Source organism: Chrysoperla carnea, chromosome 4 (assembly GCF_905475395.1).
Source record: "Chrysoperla carnea chromosome 4, inChrCarn1.1, whole genome shotgun sequence".
Classification (NCBI taxonomy): Eukaryota; Metazoa; Arthropoda; class Insecta; order Neuroptera; family Chrysopidae; genus Chrysoperla; species Chrysoperla carnea.
The window spans coordinates 3,692,316-3,706,155 of NC_058340.1; the positions used below are offsets into that span (position 1 = coordinate 3,692,316).

The window sequence follows — 13,840 nt, forward strand, 5'->3', positions numbered from 1 at the left end:
TCTACAAAACAAGTTATCACCATTTTTTCTTCAAGTGGACGGTTACAGGGTTATAGGCCGAAATGATTTTTCTCAAAATGGCGGCACTTCCCCCTCTAAGTTTGCAAGGATTTTGTGTCTTTGCATTCAGTACGTGATAGTAAATCTATTTTTAGAAAAAAATAACTCCTGTAAATTAGTGCAAAAAAAAAAATTCTCAATTATCTGTAGCTATAATGCAATATTAACACGTAATATCTTCAACAATATTAATTTTAGAAAGAAAATGCAGGAAATTTATTTGTCTACAATAAAGACCATTACTATTTTTTGTCTTAAGTGCACGATTATGGAGATAAAGCTTAAAACGGAGGCACTTCCTTAAAATGGAGGCACTTCCCTCGCCTATTTTTATAAGGATTTTGTGCATTTACATTCAGTACGTGATACTGAACCTATTCAAATAAAAAAATAATTTCTGTAATTTAATGCAGAAAAGAATTCTCTGTAGGCTGAAGTATAAAACTTTGTTCAAGAGTATCATTGTGTACGGCGGCGGTCGATGTTTTCTAAATGAACTAGTCCATATGAAATTTATCATGTAATGTATTTTATTGATACGTTAAAAAAAATTTCGAATGGAAGTGGTTTGAAAGTAAATGACGTAGAATGATTTGTGATAGAGTGAGTGTTCATTTATAATTCAACAAGTTATGAATATTAATTTTGAAAACATAACTTACCTTTTACTGGTGTAAATGAGAACTAAAATTTTACTACATATTTGATAGATAGATAATTCATGATTAGTAATAATCGAGGTAATACAACTGAAAAATGATCGAAAGGTAAATATAATAGTTTACCTCCAATTTTTATAGCTCCAGGCGCAATTTGTTCGTATGAAGGTGTAAAAAAAAGTCATTCACGATCGAGTGGTTTATCTGTATATTTAAAAATGGAAACTGACTGATCGATTAACACACAGATGGACACCGCTCGGTCTAGAAGCATGAAATTTTGTACACACGTTCCTTAAATGACGTAAGTGAGCACTAAGAAAGGGTGGTGAAAAAGGGGATGAAATTTTGTATATGGAAAATTCATGTAAATAATTGTATAGAAAAATATAGATCAACGTTTGAAATAATATGCAATAATGTTTCTTTTTACTTCATGTAATCAATATTTACAAAAGAGAATTCAAATTATTCTTCTCACAAGTGGTATGTTAGGAATGCTTCTTTATAAATTGAAAATCTAAAACTATATTTTATCGTTGTGCGAAAAATTTGGTTATACTTAAAATTCAAACCAGCAGAAAAAGTCGAGGATAAAATCATTGAAGTTAGAAATTTGAATTACTTTTAAATGATTTCTAAAGGAAAATCTAAATAATAGATGTAAGTTATTAATTTATTGAATAAATAACGAGATTGTATTTAATCCTGAAAGGAATATATTGACAAAATTATATAAAGGAATTACACTAAATTTACAAACAAAAACATACCTGAAAGGAATAAATTAAATTACAACGTTATTTAATAGAATGTCCACTAATAAACGTTTATGATTCTAACACAATATAAATTATAAAAATCTTTAGTTCAGGTATGTCAATTGAAACAAAAGTAAACAATTATATCACTATGGAAGTGATAATAATTTACACCTTCCCCCCCGAAGTCATTTTTTTGCGAAGTAAAAGGTGACAGCTTACTGCTATGAAAATAATTTGATTCACTTCTTTTCTTGCCACAATCAACTTCATAAAACGAAGATGAAATCCGGCTTAATATTTTAAAAGGCCCAAGGCGAACTTTGTCCATTTTATTGCGATTTAATTTGTTCCCATTCTCTACGTACACAAGATCTCCAATTTCAAATTGAAAAGTTGTTCGATTTTTGTCAACTCTTTTTTTATTTTCCATAAAACTTCTGGATGAATTAATGAAAGCTTGCTGGCGGTCTTCAGCTAAATCACTAGGTGGTTCATATATTGGCGAAATGTTTGATTTCTTGCCTAGGAGCAGATATTGTGGCTCATAGTTAGTAGAGCTATGAATCGTTGAGTTATAATTTTCAACACATTCAGCAGCAATCGTAGGCCATGCTCGTTTATCTCCATCAATAATTTTACACCTAATTCTATTAACTAGAGTTTGATTTAAACGTTCGTTGAGACCATTTGAACTTGCACAATCTATGCTTGTAAAAACAAGTTGGATACCTCTTCTATTTAGGTAATTTTTGAGTTCTACGGAATTTAGTCCAGTATATTGATCGGCAAGAATCAACTTTATTTTATTATTTTTAGCGATCGGATGTATAAGATTTATAAAATCTTTTGCGCATTGGCTTTTTGTAGTAGAAATCCAAGCATACCTGCTAAAATGATCCACTAGTATGTGCATAAATTTCTTTATAGACTTATTTCCGGCAAAACCACCCACTGTATCTATGGACAATATTTCATAGGGTTCTGTTGCAGGTCCAATTCTTGACAATTTTCCAATCAATCTTCCTCGGCGAGTTTTACTTTGCCTACATGTCACACAGCCTTTACAAAAGTCAATGATAAGTTTATCTAAATTTCTGAAATAGTAGTGTTGTCGTATTTTGTTTCTCATTTGTGCAACACCAATGTGACCATAGTGATTGTGCAACTTGTTAATTATTTCAACGCCTAACTTTTCCGATACAAAAATCCGCTTTCTTCCTTTTAACATCTTAAATATAATATCGTGTCTACGCTCAGTTCCCTTTGCAGTTGTAAGTTCTCTTTGATTTTCATATTGATCCCTCTTTATTTCAGACAATTCTATTAAATTGACCACTTGAATGACATCTTCATTTTCGAAATATTCTAAAACTGGTTGCCGTGATAGTAAATCAGCGATAATATTTTCTTTTCCTTTTTTATATATTATCTGGAAATTAAATTGTGACAAGTAGTGGACCAGATCGCCAAGAATCTCATCAGTTCGTGACTTTGTTCTTAAATTTTCCAATGGTTTATGGTCACTACAAACGAAAAACTTTCGTCCAATAAGATAGTATTTCCAGTATTTAATGGCTTCTTTTATCGCCTTGCATTCTAAATGAATCGTTTCCATTTTCTTTTCTCTTTCTGACAGTTTTCTAGAAAAATAAGCTACAGGGTGTAATAGACCATCTGACTGTGGTTACCTCAAAGTCGCTCCAAGTCCTTTTTGACTAGCGTCTGTGTCAATGTAAACATCTTTTTCGACATCATAAATTGATAAAATTGGACGGGAACACAGATATTCTTTGATCATGGAGAAGCTGCGTTCACATTCTTCCGTCCAAATAAATTCAGTATTTTTTTTCAGCAATCTGTGAAGGGGCTCAAATTTTTGAGCACTATGATCGATATATTTTATAAAGTAATTTATTGTTCCTAGAACACTTCGAACCCCAGATTTATCTGTAGGTCTTTTCAAATTTTTTATTGCCTTTAAATTTTCTTGTGCTGGTGATATTTTATTTTCTTCAATGTAATGGCCAAGATACTTAACCGATTGGGCTGCAAATTTACACTTTTCGAGCTTTAATTTAAATCCTTCTTCTCCTATTACTTCAAGAAATCTTGAGATATGTTGCATGTGATCTTTCCAATTGCGTGAGAAAATAAGACAGTCATCCATGTAGTTGACGCAAAACTCATCTAGGTTATTTCGTCTTATAATATTTGAAAGTATGCGTTGAAAGATTGCAGGAGCATTTTTCAATCCAAAAGGTAATACTTTGAACATAAATTTCCCGTACTTTGTAACGAAAGAAGTTTTCTCACGGTCCTTTTCTTTTAACCTAATACACCAAAAAGCGGAGTTTATATCAACAACAGTAAAGTATTTACATTTCGAAACTTTTTCCGTTATATCATTTATTGTTGGAAATGGGTAGCACTCTGGGATAGTTATTTTATTTAAGTTTCTAAAATCGATGCAAAGCCTTGATTTTCTTCCATCTTCTTTTTTATATGCGAGTGTTACCGGTGATGCGAACGGTGAATCAGATTCCTCTATTAGATCGGATGCTAGTAACTTCTGTACTTGATCTTTGATTTCACGTTCATCTGGTATAGAACATTTATAAGGGCGGGCCGTAACATATTCATCTCTCATTAACTTTATTTCGGCCTCTCTAGACTTTACTTTACCGACATCAAATTTATTTTTGGCAAAAATTTTCTTGTGATTTTCAATAATATTTAAAAGTTCTACTTTTTTTTCATATCCATCTATGTGATCTAATTTAGGTTTGAACTGATTTTCATTAGTTTCTTCTTGATGGTAAATTCTAATATTTTCAGTGTTTTTCTCTTCTTTTTCATTTTCATTGATTTTACCTTCTTTATTAAAATTTTTAACATCTTTATTATCTTCTTTCTTTACATCTCTATTATCTTCTCTCTTTACATCTCTATTATCTTCTTTATTGACATCTTTATTATCTTCTTTCTTTACATCTATATTATCTTCTTTCTTTACATTTTCTTTATCTTCTTTATTTTCATTTGTAATTATTTTGTTAGAAATTTCACAAGATTTCTTCTGATTTTGATTACTTCTTATTTGGAGCATCTCATCATTTTTAGGTTTTTGGTATATGTTTAAATTCTCGTCTTGAATTAGTTTAAATTTTTTAATAGCATCTAAACCTAGTAACAGGTCATAAGAAAATTCTGAATTTTTAACTACAAAAGTATTCAAATTGTTTGTAATATTTCCAATTTTAAGCTTTATGTTTGCCCGGGCCGAACTAAAATTGAAACCATTAATTGTCTTGAATGCAGTGTTATGCTTTAACAAACTTGTTTTTAATACATCTACAACTCTTTGATTAATTAGACTCACGTTAGATCCTGAGTCATACACTGCTTTTATTTTCATTTTATCATCAATAATTACGTTTATATGAATTAATGGAATCAAATTATCCGGGCTCTCTAGTTTAAAGAATTTCGGTCAATTTCCATTTTCATCATTTCAGCCTCATTTTCTGAATCAGATTTCGTTTCAATTAAATTAGATTCTTTTTTCTGAGCGTACAGTATTTTATTTCGGCATTCGTTAGAGGGATGAAATCGATTTTTCCAACCAAGAGCTTCACACATGTAGCATGGTTTTTTCAAGGGTATATCAATTTGTTTCTTTTTAGTCGATTCTCCTAATTTTGTTTTTTCATGCCGATTATCATATGGTTTATTTTCTTTCGAACGTTTATTATATTGACCATCTAGCTTTCGGAGTTCATTGTATAATTTTTTTATAGTGTTAATGTCTTCGCGATCTAGCTCATCTTGAACTTGAGATGGTAAACCCATTACAATCAAGTTTATTCTGGAACTCATAGTACTATCACTTTCTACTTCTAAACATAAATTTTCTTTTGTTAAAGCGTAATCGATCAATGAGCCGCCTAAGTATTTATAGGTATATGCTTTTCTGACAGCTGTCCAACCTTTGTCAATAAAAATGGAAAAAAATGAATTTCGCCATTCAGACCAATTAGTTAGACCAAATTTTTTCAAATTTCCTTCATACCAGTGTTTGGCCGATCCAGCGACAAAAAATCGTAAAGCTTCAATCATCTGGGTACCACTTTTTATTTTATTTCGGTCACATTCACTTTCAAATTTAGAAAACCACTCAGAAGGGTTTTGTGTTTTGTCATATTTATCAAGAACAAACTTCTTTTCTATATTTTGCAATTTTATCTCATCTTTGTCATTTAATTTTAATTCTAATTCCTTGATTCTTTTAATTAAAAAATTTTCTTCTTGGAGTTTTTCACTCACATCAAAAAAAACTACAGATTCCTGTAACGGATAGTTTTTGTAGCTAAGGTTTCCATCTTCATCAAAATATTCTTTTTTCAAATCCTCATCTAATTTAATGCCAATTTTTCGGAAACCATTAATCGGTTTAATAGCAGCAATTGCACTTTTAATGGTGGTTTTTGATGATAATACCTTATGTTCATATAAATTTTTATGTTCATCTGGTAAGCTAAACCATAACCGCTTATCTTCGGATAGTCCAGCTAATTCAAAATATTCATCGCTTCTTCTTATTAAGTGGACAAACAATTTTTCCATCTTAAATGATTGTAATTTAATTTGTAAGTTATTAATTTATTGAATAAATAACGAGATTGTATTTAATCCTGAAAGGAATATATTGACAAAATTATATAAAGGAATTACACTAAATTTACAAACAAAAACATACCTGAAAGGAATAAATTAAATTACAACGTTATTTAATAGAATGTCCACTAATAAACGTTTATGATTCTAACACAATATAAATTATAAAAATCTTTAGTTCAGGTATGTCAATTGAAACAAAAGTAAACAATTATATCACTATGGAAGTGATAATAATTTACATAGATTTTCTTATAAAATCAAATATCTTAGAAAGAACATTTGATACAGAGTTACGACTCTATAAAATATCCACTTAATTTTTTCTTTCCTCTCAGGAACACCATGTTCTTCCTATTCATATTTCAGTTGAAAGTTTATATGAAACTTTGTCATTTTTTAAGTTAGAAATTTTCAAATTGATATATGTATGTGCTCATGGTTTGATACAAAAGTTTACTGTGGCATTTTTTTTTATTTCATTCTTTAAGGGAGTGGGTACCCCTTTCTAAGGGGTACCCCTTGAAAAAATTGCAAAAAATCGATACAAATTTATCGTATCCAATTTCGATAAAACTCTATATATAAGGTAATTTTGACCTAAAAAATACAAAAATCGGTTTCATTTAACGATTGGGCGAATAATTCTCGAGATAATACCGGAAATCGATCGGAAATATCGTTTTTTTCAAAAATTACTCGGCCAATCGCCAAATAAACTCGATTTTTGAATTTCTTGGGTCAAAATTACCTTATAAACTGAGTTTCATCAAATTCCGAAAAAAATAATTTTTTGCGATTTTTTCGAATTTTTCTAAGGGGTACCCCTTGAAAAAATTGCAAAAAATCGATACAAATTTATCGTCTCCAATTTCGATAAAACTCTTTATACAAGGTAATTTCGACCCAAAAAATACAAAAATCGCTTTCATTTAACGATTTGGCGAATAATTCTCGAGATAATACCGGAAATCGATCCGAAATATCGTTTTTTTCGAAAATTACTCGGCCAATCGCCAAATAAACTCGATTTTTGAATTTCTTGGGTCAAAGTTACCTTATAAACTGAGTTTCATCAAATTCCGAAACAAATAATTTTTTACGATTTTTTCGAATTTTTCTAAGGGGTACCCCTTGAAAAAATTGCAAAAAATCGATACAAATTTATCGTCTCCAATTTCGATAAAACTCTGTATATAAGGTAATTTTGTCCCAAAAAATACAAAAATCGGTTTCATTTAACGATTGGGCGAATAATTCTCGAGATAATACCGGAAATCGATGACACGGTGCGAATAACCTTTTTCACATTCTACTGTATCTAAACATTCTTATCTATTAGGTTATATTTTTTTCCGGGATTCATTTCAGTTCTATCACCTTGCAAATTATACGCTTTATAATCAATACAAGTATTACAAAATAAATGTAAACATGCATTGTACACAATAATTCAAAAGGAATGAACAACTATGGTTGTTGTAGAGGAAGAATTACAAAAACATAACTGTAGCAACAAAAGTCTCTGGTTTCTGTAACAACAATCTAGCTAAAGTTCTCATTGTTTAATCATGTGTATGTATGTATGTATGTATGTTTGGATAGTGTAAGTAGTTTGTTGATTTTTTTTTTGCTATATGTTTATCTGTTCATCTGTTTTATTTATTTCCACTATGTTGATAACTATAGTGGTGCAGCTTTTTTGGGCAAACAACATGGGTAATACGGTAGTTGCCCATGGTATGTTAAATTTGTTATATTGCGCATAAAAATGTTAAACTAGACTTGATACCATGAAAAAATTTGAAAGTGAAATTAAAATTGAATAAAAAACGAAGAAGTTATAAGCATTAAAAAAAAACTTTTAACAAAAAGAAAACCGCCTTCAAAAGAAAAACTTTTCCAAAATAAATTAAAATGCACTAAAAAGTAAAAAAATAACGATATTATAATGTAGTTAAAATTCTTGTTATTTTTGGAGTCGGTGTCAGCCAAGCTAATGTAGAAAACTGTTCTGTCAGAGCTGTTTCCTTGGATGACACCGACTCCAAAAATAACAATAATTTTAACTACATTATATTATCGTTATTTTTTTACTTTTTAGTGCATTTTAATTTATTTTGGAAAAGTTTTTTTTTTGAAGACGCAAGGTCGCGCAATATTTTTTTCATAAACATGTTATAGAATACTTAAACTTTGCCCTGTTACAGTAAATTTTACCGAGCAAAAAGGGGCACAAAAACAAAAGGCGTTTGATAAATTTAATGAAAAAAACAGTTACTTTTTTAACAGCAAATATGAATCACAAATATTTAATTATATTAATAGAAACATTAACAGTAAATACTTATAAATAAAGCACAAACCTTCGCCTTCAATATAAAAAAAAATTCTTACTTTATTGCATTAACAAACGAAGTAAACGTAAATTGAATGACACGGTAAATCGAGAGAAACAACAATAATAACATACATCCGTAAGAACAGGTAGGTTGCGGATTAGAAAACAGGCGGGGGGTGCGGTTAAGGAAAACTCAAGTTGCTACACCAAAAAACAACTTTTAATGCAAAACAAAAGAGTTGAGTTTTCTGACATTTGTTCGGAAATTTAGTATAAATACTCCACTGTACTACTGTAACAGAACTTTATATTTGATAAAAGCTTTATAGTTATTCCTTTTATTTGTCCAAAACACCCACATAATGGGGAATGCTCCTCTATTGTGGAGGAGATGGTGTGTAGATAGATGGATGATGTGATGTTTATATGTAGGTCAAACAAAAATATGTTATGATGAGGCAAATATTGAGTTCGTCTTCGTCATCATCATCAACAGCATCTCCATCTCCATAGAGTATAAAGTAAATAATATTATTATCATAATGTTGTTATAAATGACACATGAGATAAATTAGATGCGACTGCTGGCTGCTGTTTGCTGTTTACTGTGCATTTTACTGCTTGGTCTTCGTCTATGTTGTCTACATGGCATGATTGTGCTATGTTCGATGTTTGTTGTCCGTAACGTTACTCCCTTTTTCCGCTAATAATGTTTTCGTGTATATCAAAATTGTAAGTGAATATTTTTATTTAATCGAATAAATGTAATATCGAATATATTTTTATTTTTTAGATTATTTTCTATTTAATTTCTAGAGGAAATTCGTTCAAAATCATGACGGAGTTCGCCCCCTCTAAAATTTTTAGCATTGATTTAGACTTTGTCCAGGTTTGGTTATGTTGTTAACCCTAGTAGCTCAGTTGGCTAAAGCGTAACCAATTCCGTCCGCGGTATGCTTAGGGTAGCGGGTTCGATTCCCCGCCGTCACAACAAAAATTCATTTAATTAATAGTTGTGATGGGCTGGCGTGGTGCAAGGTATATGCATGAAAGAGGTGCATTCAGCCTCTCAAAATAATTGAGGAGCTGATAAATGTCATTATCAGCGGAAAAGGTGGTAAAACACATATATGGGATCACAATACTCTCTATAGCCTAAGTGTGTCCTTCGTGGACAGCCAATATAGCCTAACCTAAACCTAGTCCAACTTCAAATAAAAAAAAATCAAGCTTTTTATTTAAAATTGCCTTGGAGCTCATACATCCTCAATTAGAAATAATCCAGTAATCGAAGGGAAAAAAGACGAAATATTGTACGTACATATGTTATGTTGATAATGAAAGAAATGGTAAAGAATCAGTTTTATTCTGACATGTTTTAATTTTGTGAATTTTGAATCAGATAAGTTTAATATTATTTTTGCAAATTAAAAACAAATTCGTTAACGCAGGAGCTGCATTAGCTAAGCGAATTCCCTCAGAGATTGAAAAAACACATTTTTCTTAGAATCGAATATTGCATTTTTCATGAATTTTTATTTCGAAAACTAAGCGTCTAGAGCAAAACATTACAAGAGTGCTTAAAACTGATCAAAAAATTCAAAAATTTAAAATTTTGGACTTTGCGCATACAGCACCCCTTGTTTATCTGTCGATTTTTCTCTTGACCTTTCAAATACCAAAACCCTTCTTGATACCAATTTTTACAAACTTTTATTTAATTTCACCTGTCTTGTTGTCTGTCCGTAAACAAATCTTGCAAGTAAAATTTGATCCACCTCCCGGTTTCCGATTGAACTGAAATTTTTCATGCACATTTAGTTTGGATGAAAATGTATGGTAAGGTTGTGGCATCCTGATTTTCTCATCGTTTCCACAATAGTTGATATATATACATTTTTTTTAATCTTAAATTTTAATAAAAAATACTTTTTAAGGGACAAGCTTTTATTGTAGTTAAAAGTAGAAAACAATTTTATCTATGAGTCAATAATACTCGACTATAATAATCATGTAAAAGCTTGAGGCGCTTAATATCAAGAATGAATCGAAAAATAATTAGCCATGTGTAGTAGATGAGGCGTTTAGATTCATTTTTTTCTAATTTTAAATTGAATCCCTCAAGCTTTTACAAATAGTCGGGTATGAGTGACTCATAGATAAAATTATTTGCAACTTTTTAGTACGATAAAAGCTTGTCCCTCAAAAAGTATTTTTTATAAAATTTTTTTATTCAAATCAGATTTAAATTGCGACCGATAGAGAGTTTACAAACCCATAAACGTATTTTTGGCATCTATTTGGTAGGGTCGATGAACATTTGAAGAAATTTTTTCAATATTCCATCATCAGTACAAAAGCAATAGCTTCATTTCCTTCGGAAATTCGCTAAAAAATAACGTTCAATTTAAATATATGTCGGTATAATTTTATTTTATTATGAGTACCTACTCTGTATTTAAGGAAATTACCGGTAATGTTTGGTACCATACAGTAAAATGTTAGGTCACATTTTACTTGATACAATGTTGATAATATAATAATCTAATTTAACATTTTCAAATAAGGTCATACATTTCGTGTGTACGACATTTGTTGAATATTATAATAATCATACTTTGTAAACGAAACATTGTTTTGACTTATTTTTTTTGTAAATACATAGTATATTAATTGGACATTGATATTGATTAGGACCGTTTATGCACATTTTAAACATGATGTCACGACTATAAACAAAATATCCCAAGAATATTAAACCACCACAAACTATTAAGGTAGTACGCGCTCCAAGACAAGTTCAGATTTGTACCTTATTTTCAACTTTATGATTTTTCAACTTTCAGATTTGTAACTTATTTTATTTTGTGATTTTTAGTGAATCTGAAAAACACTAACTAATTTGTCACTAAAAAAAGAATCATCGAAATTGGTTGGTGTGATATTGCGTTATTTGTCCTCTTGTCATGCATACTTAATGCAAATTTAAGACTTTTATGGTTTTCTCATGGATGCCGTTGTCAGAACTGGACCAAATTGAAATGGGACAACACGGGAAGTACCAGCTTTCAAATAGATAAAAAATCATCAAATCATCAAAAAAAAATAAAAATAAAAACAAGAGAAAACAAACAATTGACTGAGTTAATTGTCGAAATACTATGTATGGACAGTGTTGATTACTCTGTCTGATACTATAACTGATATAACCATAATATACATACTATACAATTTTGTGCTCTCACGGGTAAACAGTGATGTTTACGAAAAAATGTTGTTTAATATTTTATAAGGAACATTTTTTACATTTAAATTTTTGTTCTATCTCTAGCGGTTTACAAAATAGGTCCTACGCAGCAAAGACCCAAATGACCTTATGAATCCTTAGAAAAATTCGAAAAAATCGTAAAAAATTATTTGTTTCGGAATTTAATGAAACTCAGTTTATAAGGTAATTTTGACCCAAGAAGTTCAAAAATCGAGTTTATTTGGCGATTGGTCGAATAATTTTCGAAAGAAACGATATTTCGGATCGATTTCCGCTATTATCTCGAGAATTATTCGCCCAATCGTTAAATGAAACCGATTTTTGTATTTTTTGGGTCAAAATTACCTTATATACAGAGTTTTATGGAAATTGGAGACGATAAATTTGTATCGTTTTTTTTGCAATTTTTTCAAGGGGTACCCCTTAGAAAAATTCAAAAAAATCGTAAAAAATTATTTATTTCGGAATTTGATGAAACTCAGTTTATAAGATAATTTTGACCCAAAAAATTAAAAAATCGAGTTTATTTGGCGATTGGCCGAGTAATTTTCGAAAAAAACGATATTTCGGATCGATTTCCCGTATTATCTCGAGAATTATTCGCCAAATCGTTAAATGCAACCGATTTTTGAATTTTTTGGGTCAAAATTACCTTGTATACAGAGTTTTATCAAAATTGGTGACGATAAATTTGTATCGATTTTTTGCAATTTTTTCAAGGGGTACGTACCCCTTAGAAAAATTCGAAAAAATCGAAAAAGTTATTTGGCCGAGTAATTTTCGAAAGAAACGATATTTCGGATCGATTTACCTATACCAAAATTTTTTTCGTAGCATCAATATTTTTAAGCGTTACAAACTTGGAACTAAACGTTATATACTATGTATATTTCATATATACATGGTATAATAAAATGCTGTCGAATTGATAACCTCCTCCTTTTATGTTTGAAGTCGGTTAAAAATGAATATTTTCAGTTTGTACACCGTATATTTACAAAATTTTAAATATTATATGCCAAGTATAATTTTTTTTTAGTTTAGAACTTGTATTTAATTCAATTTTTACATTTTTTTTATATCTGCATACCATTTTGTTTGTTTGTTTTTTTTTGTAATGACATTTTGGTAAGAATATTAAATTATCATAAATACACAATTTTTCTTATTTTCTTATTCACATTAGCGGAAAAATATTTTTGTTATGTTTCAAATGAAAATCATATTTAGCGGTTTTAATAATTTTTTTTCGTTTATTATTTTCATTTAAAATATGTTACAATGCCTAGGGAAAATGTATCTTACGTTGAAAGAAGAAAGTTATTCATGAGAATTAATTTTATAACTTTTAAATAAAGTAAATTACATATGGTTTGTTTGCTTCTGTTTGTTATGGGGTTAAAACATTTATATAAATGTTTTATTACATACATTTACTTAATATAAGTACGATAGCGTATTATGTAATTAAATTTTTTACATCATTTTTACGCTATTTGCAGATAAATAAGTTTTAGTACTAGAGCAAATTGAAGTTATTCACGTTCTTGACAACATTTGATCTGGTTGCAATGTTTATCATACATATGTTGGTGCAAACAAGTTTAAACTTGTGATTGAAATTATTTCTACCTTATTTTCAACTTTGGTTTTAATTTCAATAAATTTTTGCGATATCTGCCTTGGTTTCCAAAATATCGAAAGCTAAATAATTATGCAATTATATGTTATAAATTTTCACTGGAAAACTTCTTGCTTCTTTTTTGACTTTTAACTTAAGCTATCTTAATCTCTATTCTTATCCCAGTCTTTAAAGAAAAAGCACAACTTCGCGCAAGATTAAAGTTACCTTTTTTAACAGCAAATATGAATCACAAATATTGAATTATATTAATAAAAATATTTACATTAAATATTAATGAATAAAGCACAAACCTGCGTTTTCGATTAAAAAAAATCCTTAATTAATTGCACTAACAAAAACAGTAAAGTAAATTGAATGACACGGTAAATGGAGAGCAAGAACTATAAAAACATGCATTCGTTAAAGCAGGTAGATTGCGATTACAAAGAC

The 13,840-nt window shown here is 29.6% G+C and overlaps 2 protein-coding genes across 2 annotated transcripts in view; one reads left to right on the forward strand and one right to left on the reverse strand.

The window, feature by feature from the left end:
• LOC123299027 (sodium/potassium/calcium exchanger Nckx30C) overlaps positions 1-13,840 on the forward strand; it is a 181,065-nt gene that overhangs the window by 34,035 nt on the left and 133,190 nt on the right. The window lies entirely within an intron of this gene.
• LOC123299036 lies at positions 4,951-6,208 on the reverse strand. The gene has a single exon (XM_044881175.1). The coding sequence runs from the start codon at positions 6,104-6,106 to the stop codon at positions 4,955-4,957; it is 1,152 nt and encodes a 383-aa protein (XP_044737110.1). The 5' UTR covers positions 6,107-6,208; the 3' UTR covers positions 4,951-4,954.

Excerpts from the sequence above, each read along its gene's own strand:
- LOC123299036 (XM_044881175.1), bottom strand. The coding sequence starts at position 6,106 with ATGGAAAAATTGTTTGTCCACTTAATAAGAAGAAGCGATGAATATTTT.